The following is a 14,704-nucleotide window of genomic DNA, read 5'->3' as shown; positions in this document are numbered from 1 at the left end:
GCTGCAAACTCGCGACGAGAAAACCTTTATGGTTTTGCCTCTCCCGAGACGACGTTGCGTCGGACCCTGTCGTGGCCTCTCTACGTGGATTCCGACTCCCCGCCTTCCGGAATTTCAGCTGTTAGGCTTCGGCTTTTATACAGCTGTACGATAGAAACGACCGACCCGGGACGCAAATTACCGACGATTCACTGCGGTGTGCCTGCAGCGCGGAATCACGCTAGTAAAACGGACCGATTGGAAATGTTCTCCTCCGCTAGGAAGGTGTGGCTCCGGATGATAAAATTTCGCGACTACGCGGCAACGTGGGTTAGTAGGTGTTGATTGGGTGAATTAAGGAGTGTTTCTAAGGAACACTATTTTGTGTAATTTCAATAAAAAATATGGATTAAGATAAAAAAACGAAAGAACGTCTTATAAATCGTAGGATATGTTTACTTCGGTTATGGTTAATATGTAGAATTATCAAGGTTTTGTATTACATTTGAACCTTTTCACACAATTCATCTTCTAAATTATTCCTAATTCGAAAAAATATATTAAACAGAAGTTACTCTGTTTCTACGTTTATAGGTAGATATTTTCCTATCTGAATAAAATCGACATTAATTTCATCAAAGGTAGGTATCTACATGTTTTCAGCAGAAAATATAAAAGCAGAAGAAATGTAAATATGAATGTAGAAAAATGTAGAATGTGTGAAATCCATCATTTCTGGATCGACAAGCTTAAAATCACGGAAACACTTGGCAACATGAACGTGATTCAGTATTTGCGTCCTCGATGACTAATCATACACTTTCTATTTCCTCGATCATTTTTCTTTATTCCACGTACACGTTCATTTCAACGAATCTTTTAAGACAAGTGTATAACTAAATGCTTCGAGAAATCACGAAATTACGAGAATTGTATAAAAACGGAAAATGAAAACGTATCTTTCCTATGCTGACGAATCCTTTCGACTCTTTGCACTCCAAGAACTTAATGCAATCAGCAACTGCAATCGACAACTTCAACACTTTCCATAGTTTATTGAAACCATAGTTAAGTATATTTTAAAGAGGAAAAGATAATAATAAATATGTACAAACTTTACTAGCTATATAAATATGTAACTAAACATCTTTAAAATCCCGAAATTGCAAGAATTACGTAAGAACAAAAGATAACATTTCCTTTCGTTGTCAACTATTTTCAGACAATATTCGCATATGCTTTGATCAGCTGTTATTGACAATGTGGTAAAAATAGAATAGATATAGACAAGTTACTCAATGAAACATTGATCGCAATGAATGCGTTCCTTTCGATTGGCATACGCAATCGATTATCACCGTATGGTTATGGTCTGTAAATGTGTATCAACGTGGATGATTATTTCTCTGATGTGCCAGAGCAGTCGTGGCAAGTTGCTCACGTAACGGGATACCGCGAAGGAGAGTTCTGAGCAACCTCGTGCACTACGACCTTAATTTCCTTCCTTCTATTATGCGGTGCTCCATTTTTCATCCCCTTGCGAGCGCATCTCTTCTTTCAACAATGATTTCGAAACCACTGAATCGACATTGTAAGTGCATATAATTTATTGCGCTGAACGACGCATTGTTTCATAAGAGGAGCAATTTTTGCATACAAAATTTGTATTTGTAAGTATATTGGCAAGACAAGGTGCTAGTTTTTCTTTTTGTTAAAAATACCCTTTTTGTTTATATAGTCATCTAAATAATCTTTTAACTTTTTTAATTTTACAGAGTCCTATAAAATAAAAAATTGCAAGTTTGTGCAATTAAGATATAAAGATTTGAAAAGTTCCCTTTCAAACGTCATACTTTGTATCACATGTTATTAATTCAAATATACCTAAACGAGAAATTCTGCACTCTTTCGAAGAATTTATCATTGACTGTATTTTAACCGTGTAGAAACCATTTACATCAATATAATATACCATTATATAAGAACTAGGTAGTCTATGATGATCAATTGCTTCCCAAGTTTCAAGTTAAACTATAAGACTGTGATTAGTTAAATCCCTTTTTTATAAATTATTAAAATGTGATTAAGTCTAATGAAGATAACAATCAAACGGTTAAGAAAAGTTGCTATAACTGGAAATACCTTAGAAATATGTAATTATTGAAATATTTATTGCCTCCAGAGGCAACAAATATAAAACAAGCCTAGGTCCACAGAATCTGAGGATAATTGATAACACGAAGAAAACATTTTTGCGACGTCAACCGTGTTAAAACAGGATATTAATCCCTCGAACCTTCTATTCGAACATTCCTTGCCAGCATAAAAATATTTACACAAAGAGTCAACTACAAGGTTATAAACCAGTAAGACGTCTTTCTAGCGTATTCCACGAGAATGATCAATTATGAAATGCGAAAAAACCAAGCAAAACGAAATCAAATTCTCAACTGGCATTCCACTGCTCGATCACTACTGAAAGAAGCAAATTATGCTCAAGGTAGGCCAAACTCCTGAAGCGAGACCATGTCTCTGCATCACTAACGATGTAACGAACGTGCAAAGTAAGGAAACGGAGATCCGCGATATAAATCCGTAAACGCAGAAATCACCTCTCGTTATTCTAATATAACAACTAGGTGAATTACTATAATCCTGCATTGATTGTCTTTAACAGTTTGTTGACTCACTCTCCAGATATATTCCTCTGGAAGCTGTTGCTAGCTATCGTCCTCCGATTTTAGACAATATTTATCAAAGAAATAATCATCTCTCCATCTGTAATGATGTATTATCAGCTAAAGATTAAAGATGTTATTATGTAAAGATGTATTATCAGCTAAAGATCAAATAGTCATTTTAGCACATACAGTGACTCACACAGGTATTCGAACACTTATCATAGACAAGATTTATTCGTATGTTGTGGATGTTGTACAAAAAATTTTGAAATTTTATTGGTGCTATGATGAGACACGATTGTTACGATTATATTGATAACGTTTGAAATTAATCAGAAAATCTATATAAAAGTTACAAGGTATTCACTTCAAATATATATGTAGTAAAATATTAGTATATAGCGCAGATAACCATGTGAAGCATATAATAAATATTGAAGATGGTCCCACTGAATATTAATATAATGCATACTTGACTGTCCCAATATTTTTATGAACTCTATGAAACATGTACTATAAATGTCTTGTAACTTCTATATATATAATGTATATATTTTTAGATTTGTTTCACACTTTGCCAATATAATCGCAATGGCCAAGTTTCATTACAGTGCTAATGACATTTCAAAACGTTCTACTCATAAAAGGTGTCCACGAGCGTTCGAACACTCTTGTGAATTGTGTATGTTCAATACGATTCTCTTTATATGGCTAGTCAGAGACAAGAGATCTCGAGGTTCGATTCACAAATGCGTTTCCTTGCGGATGCGCGTGGTACGTGTCGGAAATGATTAACGCGAACGCGCGTGGATCTTTATCTGCTATTTACCCTTTTGCCCGCCTCCTTGCTTTCCAACAGGAAAATTATAGCTACCTCAGGCTCAATACCCTTTGCCACGTAACTATTATCTCTGCCACGATAAGAAATTCAGCCAACCTCCGAAGCACAATGAAATAACTTGATCGCCTTCGAGGCGCTCTCGTGACAGCCATCGTTTTCCCCAATACGATGTTTTCTAAAATCATTCGAGATTATGTAGATTAGGAAGATTGTAAACTCCTAAGTCAATATGAATTCCCGAATAAAAATTATATTTCAATAGATATAACTTACTAAGTATTACTTACTAGGCAGCGTATATGTACGGTACATTTTACTAGATTTTGTATATTTCGTACTTTTTACGAATAAAGTATTTCAAAATCTGAAAAATATAAAAAAAATTTTTTGAGATATCTTTTTTCCATAAAAAGAAAGTGAAATTATCTTGCACCGTTGCACCATATTGTAATCCATCATAATATATTAGACGAAGGATTTGGTAAAATTCTTCTTCGATCTAATATAATCAAAGGATTTCAAATTATCCAGAGACAAGAGAACGTCTGCTTTCGTTTTCGTAGGTTCGTTCCAGTTCTCATAGAGACAGGTTTGCTAAGGGGACTCGTGTCTCCGTTTAATGACCGAGGGAAGAACAATGGAGTACACACCTGCCACTCATCACGGTGACCAAGTTTTGAGTAACTCGAATAAAGGAGACCCACGTTTCTTGGCTTTGTATTGTTTGAAGAATGGTACGCTGGTGTGCGAACAAATAATACACTTTTATGCTTCGAAGACTTTTGATCTAAAAGAATAGCTGTACTAAAGGAATTGTCACCTGTATTCGTACATATCTTTGAGATATATTCTCATGAGATATATATAGCTATATATATGTAAACTCCTTAAGAGTTCAAATGCAGATAAACAAAGGGACTTTTTCTGTTTAACGGACAATGTGACCCTATTTGTCGTTACGGACAACCGATTTGCCAAACAGTCATTTCACAGACGGACGGTTAGAGAAGAAGAAGGATTTCGAGTGTTAGAAATAGACACGATCATAAGAAAGAAATTATTATTTACAGTATTGAAGATTGACAGAGGAAGAGTGGTAGTTTAGGACGTGGAAAATCGATTCTCGATTTTCAAGTAGACCTTGTACAAAGCTTTGTTATTTATTATTATTTACTGTTATTAATTATCATTAATTGTTGTTAACCTCTGTATTTTATTTAAGTATTGTTACAATAAACTCGATTTTCAGACTTAAGAATCGATCCCTGAATTATCCGAGAATTGAACATTATATATATATACACAGACACAAGAAATCTGTCGATCAAGCTACAACGCGAATGGTAATCTATTTTCAATCTATATGTCATTTTCAAAATCCATTTTCTGTCATCATTGGCGGAAAAAAATGTCCAACGTCTGTATCTCTATAATACTCGGTAATTCGTGTCACATCGAGAAACGTGTTAAGGAAACGACCGTTGATTTTTATTACGAATAAATCGCCGAATTGTGCTCGTTCCGATCGCTGAGCACACTTTCTCCAGTCGGTGCGATCGCTGCATGCACTGTTTCGGATTTACGTGAATTTCTACTTCTACACTTCTCGTTTCTTACGTATAAATATTGTAATATTAGTGAATTGAATATTCGAAAATTGATAAATGAAGATATATTTATGAACCTTTACAGCTAATTAATTCGATAAACGATTCTGACTAATTTGGGATCCCATAATGATTTTCGAAAAATTCTTCAATTATGTTTCTTTGACAACTTTCAATTGTATCATATTCTTGTGATATTCATATTGATCCTTCGACCAGTTAAATATGCAACATAAGACTGAACGACTTGTCTAATCTTCATAACGAAATTAATTTGAATTGAGATTTACAGTTTTAATGTTCGAACGGAGGATTATTCAACGAAGATCATTAAATACGTACAAACTACGTATAATATCTTAATATCGTATCTCTCAATCCGATGTTACGGTAATGCTGTAACACGGAAAACGCTTCTACAATCGCTGCTATAACAGCAATAAATATGAAATTCACCATCAGAATGCACCTGGAAGTCGAACATAATCTGTTCCGTATCTCAAGTATCTCGTTAGGAGAAGGCGATTCCGTCTGTCGCGAACCACTTCCTGTCTATGTATACAGATTCCGGTGCAAGAAGCTTGCGTAACCCGCAATATCATGTTCAGATATCTCGAGTTCGGTGCCAGGATTTCCGCGGTGCCCACTCGACAATTTTTACTTGGTTTCGAAATCAAGAACCGATCAACCGAACAGGAATGTCGTTTCGATTTAGTACAACCGATTTAATCTTCGATCGATCGTAGAAAACAGGGCGCGCATTAAGAACGAAGGCGATACGCTCGAGAGGAATTGTAAACGGTGAATACCGTACAGTAATCCGAGAGGAGGCATCTCCGAGCAAAATTAGACTTTGCAACTGCGATATTCAAGGAAGAAATTATTTTCTATGACAAACTGAAAAGCTGGATTTTGGTAACGACGTGCCGCTTCCCAGACCACCTTGCACCAGCGAACACACGGTGAAATTTCATCGCGCGTTCCGCGCGAGGTCTTGCCGATTTTCCGGGGGTAGAGAGCCGCGCTCTTTATTCTCCTCGGGCCGTTTTACCTCGAGATCGCTTCGCACGATAATGAAACAACCTGTAAGCAGTCGCTCGTGCTCCCACTCCCTTAGCAAATACCGGAAATTTGTGCAAGCGCCTTAACACTATCACGTTCGAGGATCGGAGGAACCACGAGCCTCGATCTACCACGCACGTCTTCTCCCTTTCGACTCGTGGTAGTGTTCTCCTATGCATCATCTAGTAGATGCAAACTCTGGTGGAGGAGGAAAGACAGTGCACGCCAGGCCAACGGCTATCTGACAGTTTATCTTAAGAGCGAGCCAACTCGCGATTTTACCGCGCATCCTTCGTTAGAGCTCGAGTCTTCCTGATTCTACGAGGGTTATAAACAGATTCGTGTAATCGAGGAGATAATGCGATATCCAGGTGTTAGGATGAAGTATCTTGATTCGAGGAACGATTGATTCACTCGTCTACGTCAGATCGATCGATTCACCGAGAAACGTTACTCACAAGTTTGTAATAACTTTAACTTGAACGTGAAAAGATTAATAAGATTTTAACGTTAAAATTGTACGATGATCTTCAACTCGCGAGAAAAAGTCTTTTTTCATATTTCGTAAGCAAATTGGATAGTCTATATTCAAACCCAATTTCTGTTATTTTAAGCTCCTAAAAAGTTTTCAATGATCCTCGCGTACTTTTAAATGTATTTACGTTCGAGACCTTTTTCAATAAATATAAAAATAAAAAAAAAAGGAATTTCAAAAGGTATATTTTAGGAATAGAATTTTAAAACCGAATTTCAATTAATCAATTTCAATCAATGGTCGTATTTTTATCTCCACAAAGTGTTAACGTATATTTAAATTGATATATTCCACATGGATGATCGCAATTTCTTGATTTCTAAACGGTTACTTCACCGATGTGTTTGAAATTTCTATGTAACATACATATGTATTTATTAATTGATATTAACATCAGTGAGCGTCATTTAATATCGCGTAAGTCGTGTTGAACACCGATTGCTTTTACCGTTTCTCCATAGATCGTGGGTTTATCCCTGTGGATGACTCAGTAATTACAAACACATTATTTCTGTGGCTAATCCTCGAGTCGAGAAACCACAGTGGGAAAAACTTTCAGAGATTGTTAGCCAAGTATAAAAGGACTAAAGAAAGGAGTGAGCATCGATGTGATTCAACGAGATGTAACTGTGATATGAACGCGAGACCTTCTGTACGGCCTTTAGACGAACGTTCCTTAACCCTGAATCCTTGATTTCTTAATCCTTTTACGCACTATGAACTTCTACGATTCTGAATTTCATCGATCTTTTGATAAATTTGATATTTTTATCTAAAACCTTATATCTGTGTTTCGTGTCCTTCTATCCTATTTCCTTTAAATATCTCTCATAACGGACCTTAAGTTATTTCCTGTTGTCTATCAAAAATCAATCTAATCACCACTATTGGAATATCGCAATGTAGAAAGAAATAAATGCTAAGAATTTTCCCGATGAATTTTCGTATGAAGATAATTACAATTCGAAATATTACGAAGATTCCTGCGCCTCTAGAAAACGTCATACAACAGTTTTCCAGTTTCCAAGTCACTCCAAAGTCCGAGATTCACAGGTTGAAAATCCAGATTTTACAAAGTCATTACGTGATCTAAATTCCTCGTGTCTCTCGATGATGTATGTTTCAACGTTCCAAGTAACATTTCACAGCAATATGAGCTTGGTAATATTCGATTTTATTACGAACGGATATCGTAATGAAGTTTCTACGAATGTAACGAAACTCTTGCTCGTGTTTTCCGAAGAGCGATCGTTAATTCGCTATTCAAGCTTTGGGCGACTCGGAACGACTCGGCGCCACGGAATCCTTTAACTGACACTAATTTCATCTTGAAGAGATTCTGATTTACGAGGACTTGTCCAGTGAGTCGAGTTTCTTCTCATCGGCAGCGAGTTCTAAGACGTTTTTCTGGTGACGTTCGCCGAGGTTGTTGCCCTGTAACTTCATGTCGAACGTGTCGAATCGAAAAGTTCAACGTATCTGTCTTCGCTTCTCGAACCGTTCCTCCGATACGAATAAACCTTAGTATTTCTTCGTTTAATCACGACTATAACGCAACGTCTCGTCGAATCTATTAAGCGTTTCTCAATCTTGAAATAGTCTTCAAATTTTGTGGTCCAATTTTGATCTTCTCCCGTTGAACAAGAAGACTTTGGATGTTTTAAGAACAATACTGACATAACGAAATTAAGAAATCTTTTAGCATTAAAGGAATTGAAATTGATCCAACGCACGTAGGTTAACACTTTAATAAGTTAGCTGATCCAATTTCCATTAATTAGGAAAATACCATCGTGTTACTAATAATTTTCGTGTAAAATCTATCAAAATGTCTTAAAATTTCATGATAAACGATGAATATATAACGTATGAATTATTATGAAAGTCTTGTTTAAAATCCCACGAGTTTCGATTTCCCTTCGTCGTTCGAGTTGATATTAAACGCATATCGTAAGTTTCATACACAATTCATACACACCGAGCTTGTTAAGCAACGAAAGAAAAACATTGGAAATCTGCAAATGCCTTTTGCACGAGAATTCTCTCTCTTTCGCAAATCGCGATTACACTTTTCATAATATCGCGAATCATTATCTACGGCAGCGATTTAAAAGAAATTCAACGGTGATTCATCGTGATTTAGCGGTTCGCCAACATTTTCGATTCGCTTCTTTGCGGTCAATGATGGATCGGGTCGACGATCCATCCGTGTCCTTGAGGCTTCTCGTCGTTGATTTTCTTTTTTTGTACGTGCTTCGTCGTCGATCATTGTCAACCGTTAGCAACGATGATTGTTTAATAGGAATAATTTCAGGTAAGGTTTACGAACAACCAACCCAAGAAACTCGCTCTCGGAGTTTTACTTTCGCCCAGCAATTGATAGCCAGGGACCTTTATCGGTCGTTACTCAGCTGGTATTTTAACATGAAAAACGTGTTTCGAACCATCTACAAACTCGACAAAATCCTCTACCCGCGAATGCTTTTTCACGTGTGGTGTAACATTTATAAAGGCGGCGAAAAACAATCTCAAAGATTAATTTCAAAATGTTGCAGTCCGATGACTAAACTTTTAGAGAAACTAATTCTTAAGCCACCTCCTTTTTATACTCTTTTTTTTTTTACTTGAACGTATAACGCGCCTAATAAAGTATAAATCTCTAATTCAGAGGTTTACTACAGAAGATAGTATTCTGCGTTATACATATATTAATAATCATTAAATTAAACCCCGGTTGATCAGTTGTAGGTCAAATATCAAAGATGTTTTCTCACTGTTGCAATGATTGATTTTTCTGAAATGAATGAAACTATATAAATACCTCAGCATCGTACTCGTAAAATTTGCCTTCTCCTCGTTTTCCCTTCTTTCGCATTCAAGCGAAAACCAAGCGCACCACGATCGTTTGGCTCGTCGTGACGGCAAGGTTAGTAAATCTTAGGAAGAACCAAGAGATTCCCTTCAATTTATAACCGCGCTTCCTCTCGTGGGAGGGAACGAATCCTCTGGAGAGTGGAGGGATCGTAAATTCTAGGAAGCGAGCGAACAGGCTGACTATCGGAAGCGTTCGAATCTCCGAGGACTTTCTACGATCCCGTCTCCGGGAATTCTTCTTTCGTTAGGGCAACGTCGACGACGACAAGGAGGAAGACACGATGCACAAGGAACGACCGGTCTCTCCTATTGGCTCTCTTGGTACGCACGCATTGCTTCGTGCCTCTGTAATTTGTGTGTTTCGAGGTCGTGGAGAGAAGACCCGGTTTCGAAGGCAAGGGAATCTCGCGGAGGTAGAAACGTGTCGGTCGAGTTCGAGGTACATCGACCACATCGAAGAACTGTTGTAGACAGGTGCTGTAATAAACGCTGTTCCTTTTCTTTTTCTTTTTCTTTTTTGTAAGGGAGTTAGTACTTTGGTTGTCGTTCGTCGTGGATAGGCGCGAAAGTGCGATGGAACGAGCGATTGAAAATTTAGTCTTTGGCTAATTACTTGCTTACGCGCCAATTGTAACGCGACCTGCTCCAGGATTCGTGAAATGCGAACGTAACGACCTAGATTTTCGTGTATCCAAGCCTTCATTGTAAGATCGCCGAAATTTGTACCTGATTTTTACGAAGTACGTACTCGCTACTCAAATTCTCGACTCTTTCGATTTCTCGAATTTAAATCAGAATTAATTGGAATTAATTATTTAGGAGAGAATTAATTTCCTTCTAGTTAAGTCTCCGATGGTCAATGAGATCGTTTATCATACATAATTGGATTTTTATCTTTTTCATATGAATAAAATATTATGTTTATCGCATTCGTGGAAGTAATTATCTTCTTTCACTTCTTATATTGTGCTTTGCATTTCATTGCCATAAATAATAAGATATAACCTTATAATTAGAGGAGGAAAAGAAACATTATTACAGAGTCAAGAAACAATTGAAACAGAAAAATTGATCATTTTTGTACGTTAGGTGAAGAATTTGAGGTTCTTGAGAAATATCGATTAAGTTTGAATGATTGAAAACGTAAGGCTGTTGTTAAAGTAGGCAAACTAGTCCTGGACAAAATGCTACTTTCGCCGCCAATAAATTTAACAGCGGTCTGATAAAGGCCCGCAAACGTAACATGATTTTCTATTCGCGAAACTGGTTCGTCTAGGTTGTACTTCCGATCTTATCGAGAGCGCGATTTGGTTTCGTTGCTTGCTTTTTCACTCGCAATTTAACAAGCAACAATGTATAAATTATATCGAGGAAACTATGAGTTCTACAACTGGATTCGCTTTACAAAGTGGAAGATCAGATTTCTAGACCGCTCGGGAGAACCAAGCGTCGAGAATCCAACTTGTACATGCCGTTTCAAATTTGGAGATACAATCAAAGCCCTTCTATAATTGCACTAATTAATTTTACATTCATCTTTACATTCATCAATTTTATATACATCTTGGAAATTATTCTCTATGTATATGCACATATTGTAGAATTTGTTACGTCTTGACTTTAACTCCACTTTTAGTAAATTGTTCAATTTCGTTACTTGGCTGCGTGATTACTATTTGAACTTTTCAAAGAACAATTGATTTAAAATATTTTCAACATTTCGACTCAATCTTGATTAAAATATCCTATACGATCCGATCTGAAATCTTCGGATATCTAAATGTCTATTTACTATGAAAGTTTCCTCTAAAATTTCACGACATCGAATCTTCAGTTTATGGGTTCAAGTCGATACTACATGTACCTATGCAAATCCAACGAATATACCAACTGATACTCAAGATGAATTTACGTAGTGAAGATATTTTTCCATTTAATGGATATCGAATATGATAAAACGTAGATACAACATATATTTAGCATATTTACTATAAAATTATAATATAATAAATTTACCATAAATTCATAAGGAACCATCTTAACCCGTCTTTTAACAGCAGTTGACGAAGCAAAACACAAAGACTGACCTAACGTAACAGAGAATATGCGGGATGTGTCGGGCATGAGACGTGTGTACGATTACACCAGCCGCGTAGACAACGACGTTACAAAAGACATCGATGCCACGAATGTGGGCGACGCTCGGGAAAGTAAAAAATGCTCCAGGGACACGTATATACGGAGTACATTGTCTTACGAGCGTCGTACCATACCGCCTACTGTCAACTTTATCGTAATCGTATGCAGGCACCGTAGCGTTCGACTTGTGAAATTACGACTGGAAGAATGGAGAGAAAGATTTTGAGGAATGCGAGGAGATCACTTTCGACGAATAGATCTCCTTTTCACGGAACGTTACGTAATCATGACGGTCGAACGACCGAAGAATTAAGTAACGTCATCCCCCGCGAATAAATTTTATTCGTTCCGATGAACTCATTAGGCGTTGCAGAAATGTATATAAGGATTAATATGTATCGTGATTACGAGTCGAGACGAGTTCATTTTTATGAGATACCACCGGAAAAGGAATAAAAATGAACATGAAGAAACGCGTATCAGACCTAAGAGCTGGAAAATTCTTTTCAAATTTATTCCTAACGCGTTTACCTTGTCGATTATCTTGCCTAGTTGTTGGCTAGATGGATAATTTAATACGTTTGTCCGGTGTTAGCGTTGCATCAAATTAATTATCAACGTTAATAATATTTCGTAATCTGGCTGTTTCACGGATTGCGACTCGCGAGAGGATGCCGAATTATTTTTTTCAACGAGTCGGATTCGTTTTATACGCATCTAAGCGAAGTGTGGACGCACGCGAACTTAATACATGCTGAAACGGCTATCAGAATTATTCGATGGAGGATTTAAAAAGCGGAAGCGAGAAGCGTGCGCCTTGGCGAAGGGATAAATTACGTTCGGTCACGTAAACGAAAATTCGTGTCCAGAGTGATAAAACGTATACCTATGCCAGGCTTTCGAAGTTGTGGACCGCGTTACAAGAAAATCACTATTCCTCACCCGTTCCATCGTATGTATTATCCTGCCGATACTCCTGCAAACCACAAGCGTTTCGTATCTTTTACTGGAAAGCGTATTCGTGATACAAGTCTCGGCAGGACATATGTAAATATCCATAGAACAAGCATCCTATACGAGTAAATTATACAGCACTGAGGTGATATTTTATGTTTCCAGTTGAAGCTTCGAAAGCATTCGACGTTTTTAAATATTTTTAACTATATTCAAGGTATTGCTGGTAACATACCGTTTAACGAAACATATATGTTAGGACACCTTTTCATATACGACATAAAAAATCTCCAAGCCGAAGCTGAATCCATCACCGCAACATTTTATTTCCAATTTTTTAAATTTATATTAGCGAATGTCGCTTTTTAACCTGTAGTTATGAAGGAGAACATCAAAGGGAGTCAAAGTATCTACATGATAAATTTTCTGTTTTAAATCACAAAAATTCTGTTTCTGTTCCTAACTCATGTAACAGACTTTTGTAGAGTATCTGTTATTCTAGTATATTTTTGTATCTCAACATAGCAGTGTACAAGTCATTCCCGTTTTCTGGAAATGCTGTATTTACGTAACCTTTATACATATCTCACTACTTGACTCTTAATGGGTTAATATGACTTACATTTCCACTCGTCTTGGACTTGCAGTTTAACGAGACTTCATTTGCATTTCCACAAGTTTCTACATAGTCCTGCGTGCGTGTGTTCGCATTCCACGTGGATCAAATAGTTTCCATTTCACTGGCTGGATTCGGTTGTACCATTCTAGGGTGACTTTCACGCAAAGAAATCATTCTGGTCACATAGCGCGGCGCACCTCGCTAGAAATTCTATAATGACCTACTACTACGAGGGAAATCTTGGCGCGCACGAGTATCTTCTTTTCGTATGTTTACCGAAGTGTGGAGAAAAACAAAGAATTTCTTTTCAGCAGTGCGATTTATCGCCGCATCGAACCAAGCAAATAGATCCGCCTTGTAAAAGATTAACTGGCAAATCGTGATCGTAGGTGTTCACAAGTTAGGAAAAGCTAGCCAGCAATTGTTACACCAGCTTTTACGTTCATATTCAGGTGCTATTGAAACAAAACCTTTGGCTATCTCCTTTCTCGTGTTTCGTTTCTTTTATCGGTGTAGGAAACGGCGCGAACGGTTTCATAAGTAATGCCAACTACTTTCTCCAGTCTCTCTTAATATCCTTTGTTACATCGCACCGAAATTGGAAGCGGAGCAGCGTGAGATGCGAGCAACAGTGTATTTAAATTTTGGTACTGAAATTATCGTAAACAGCGCCAGGAAGAATATCAAACGAATATATATGCAGCACACGTACAAGTTTCCGGTTACATAGATTTTTATTCCAGAAACGATGTTTCAATGAATTTTTACAGCGTTCTTTTGTGATGCTATTTGCTTTTACTTGCCATATTTTTATATCCGATATTCACTAAAATTCTTTTAAATATCATTTTTAAAGGATAAATTGAAAAATCTATTTGCACGTCATTATATGCTCCGATCAAAAATATGACTTGATCAAAATAATCCTCTACAATTTCTATATAGGTGCGACATTATGATGTTCTATATAATCAATTACACAAGTTCAGATATTCTTACAGAAGTTTCTTGATAGATTTTTCGATCGCAGAGCTACAGGTAGTAAACGCATCAGAAGATACTCACGTTAACCATCCGTGGCTGCGTTTACGTCCTCTCCAGGCTGTCACCTCTCCGCGGAGGTCCTCTTCGAGATCCTGTTCAAGGTCGCACGTCCCTCTCACTTTATCACTGGTTCCAGTCGGAAGAAAGGAAGGTCCTTACGCACACACTGACCTTACTGGCACTTGCACTTTCATCGATCGACTTCACTGCGCAGAACCAACCAACGTGTTCGTGGAAAGGAAGTATAAGAAAAAAAAAAGATAAAAACGAAGAAAGAGCGAGCGAAAGATCGAGGAAAACGGTTACAGTGGTGGTCGATGAATCGCAACAAAGCCGTGTCGACGAAAGATTAAATAATACGGGTGAAAC

At 37.2% G+C, this 14,704-nt stretch overlaps 1 protein-coding gene across 1 annotated transcript in view; it reads right to left on the bottom strand.

Moving 5' to 3' along the window:
• The window catches only part of LOC100652040 (calpain-C), a 38,641-nt gene that overhangs the window by 23,758 nt on the left and 179 nt on the right, over positions 1-14,704 (bottom strand). The window contains exon 2 of the mRNA XM_012310270.3: positions 14,357-14,541. Coding sequence (XP_012165660.1) covers positions 14,357-14,365 — 9 coding nt within the window. The 5' untranslated portion in view covers positions 14,366-14,541. The remainder of the gene's footprint in view (positions 1-14,356; positions 14,542-14,704) is intronic.

The sequence above is a fragment of the Bombus terrestris genome, chromosome 7, assembly GCF_910591885.1.
Source record: "Bombus terrestris chromosome 7, iyBomTerr1.2, whole genome shotgun sequence".
Lineage (NCBI taxonomy): Eukaryota > Metazoa > Arthropoda > Insecta > Hymenoptera > Apidae > Bombus > Bombus terrestris.
Note: the sequence above shows the minus strand (reverse complement) of the source record. Positions and strands in the feature narration are given on the sequence as shown.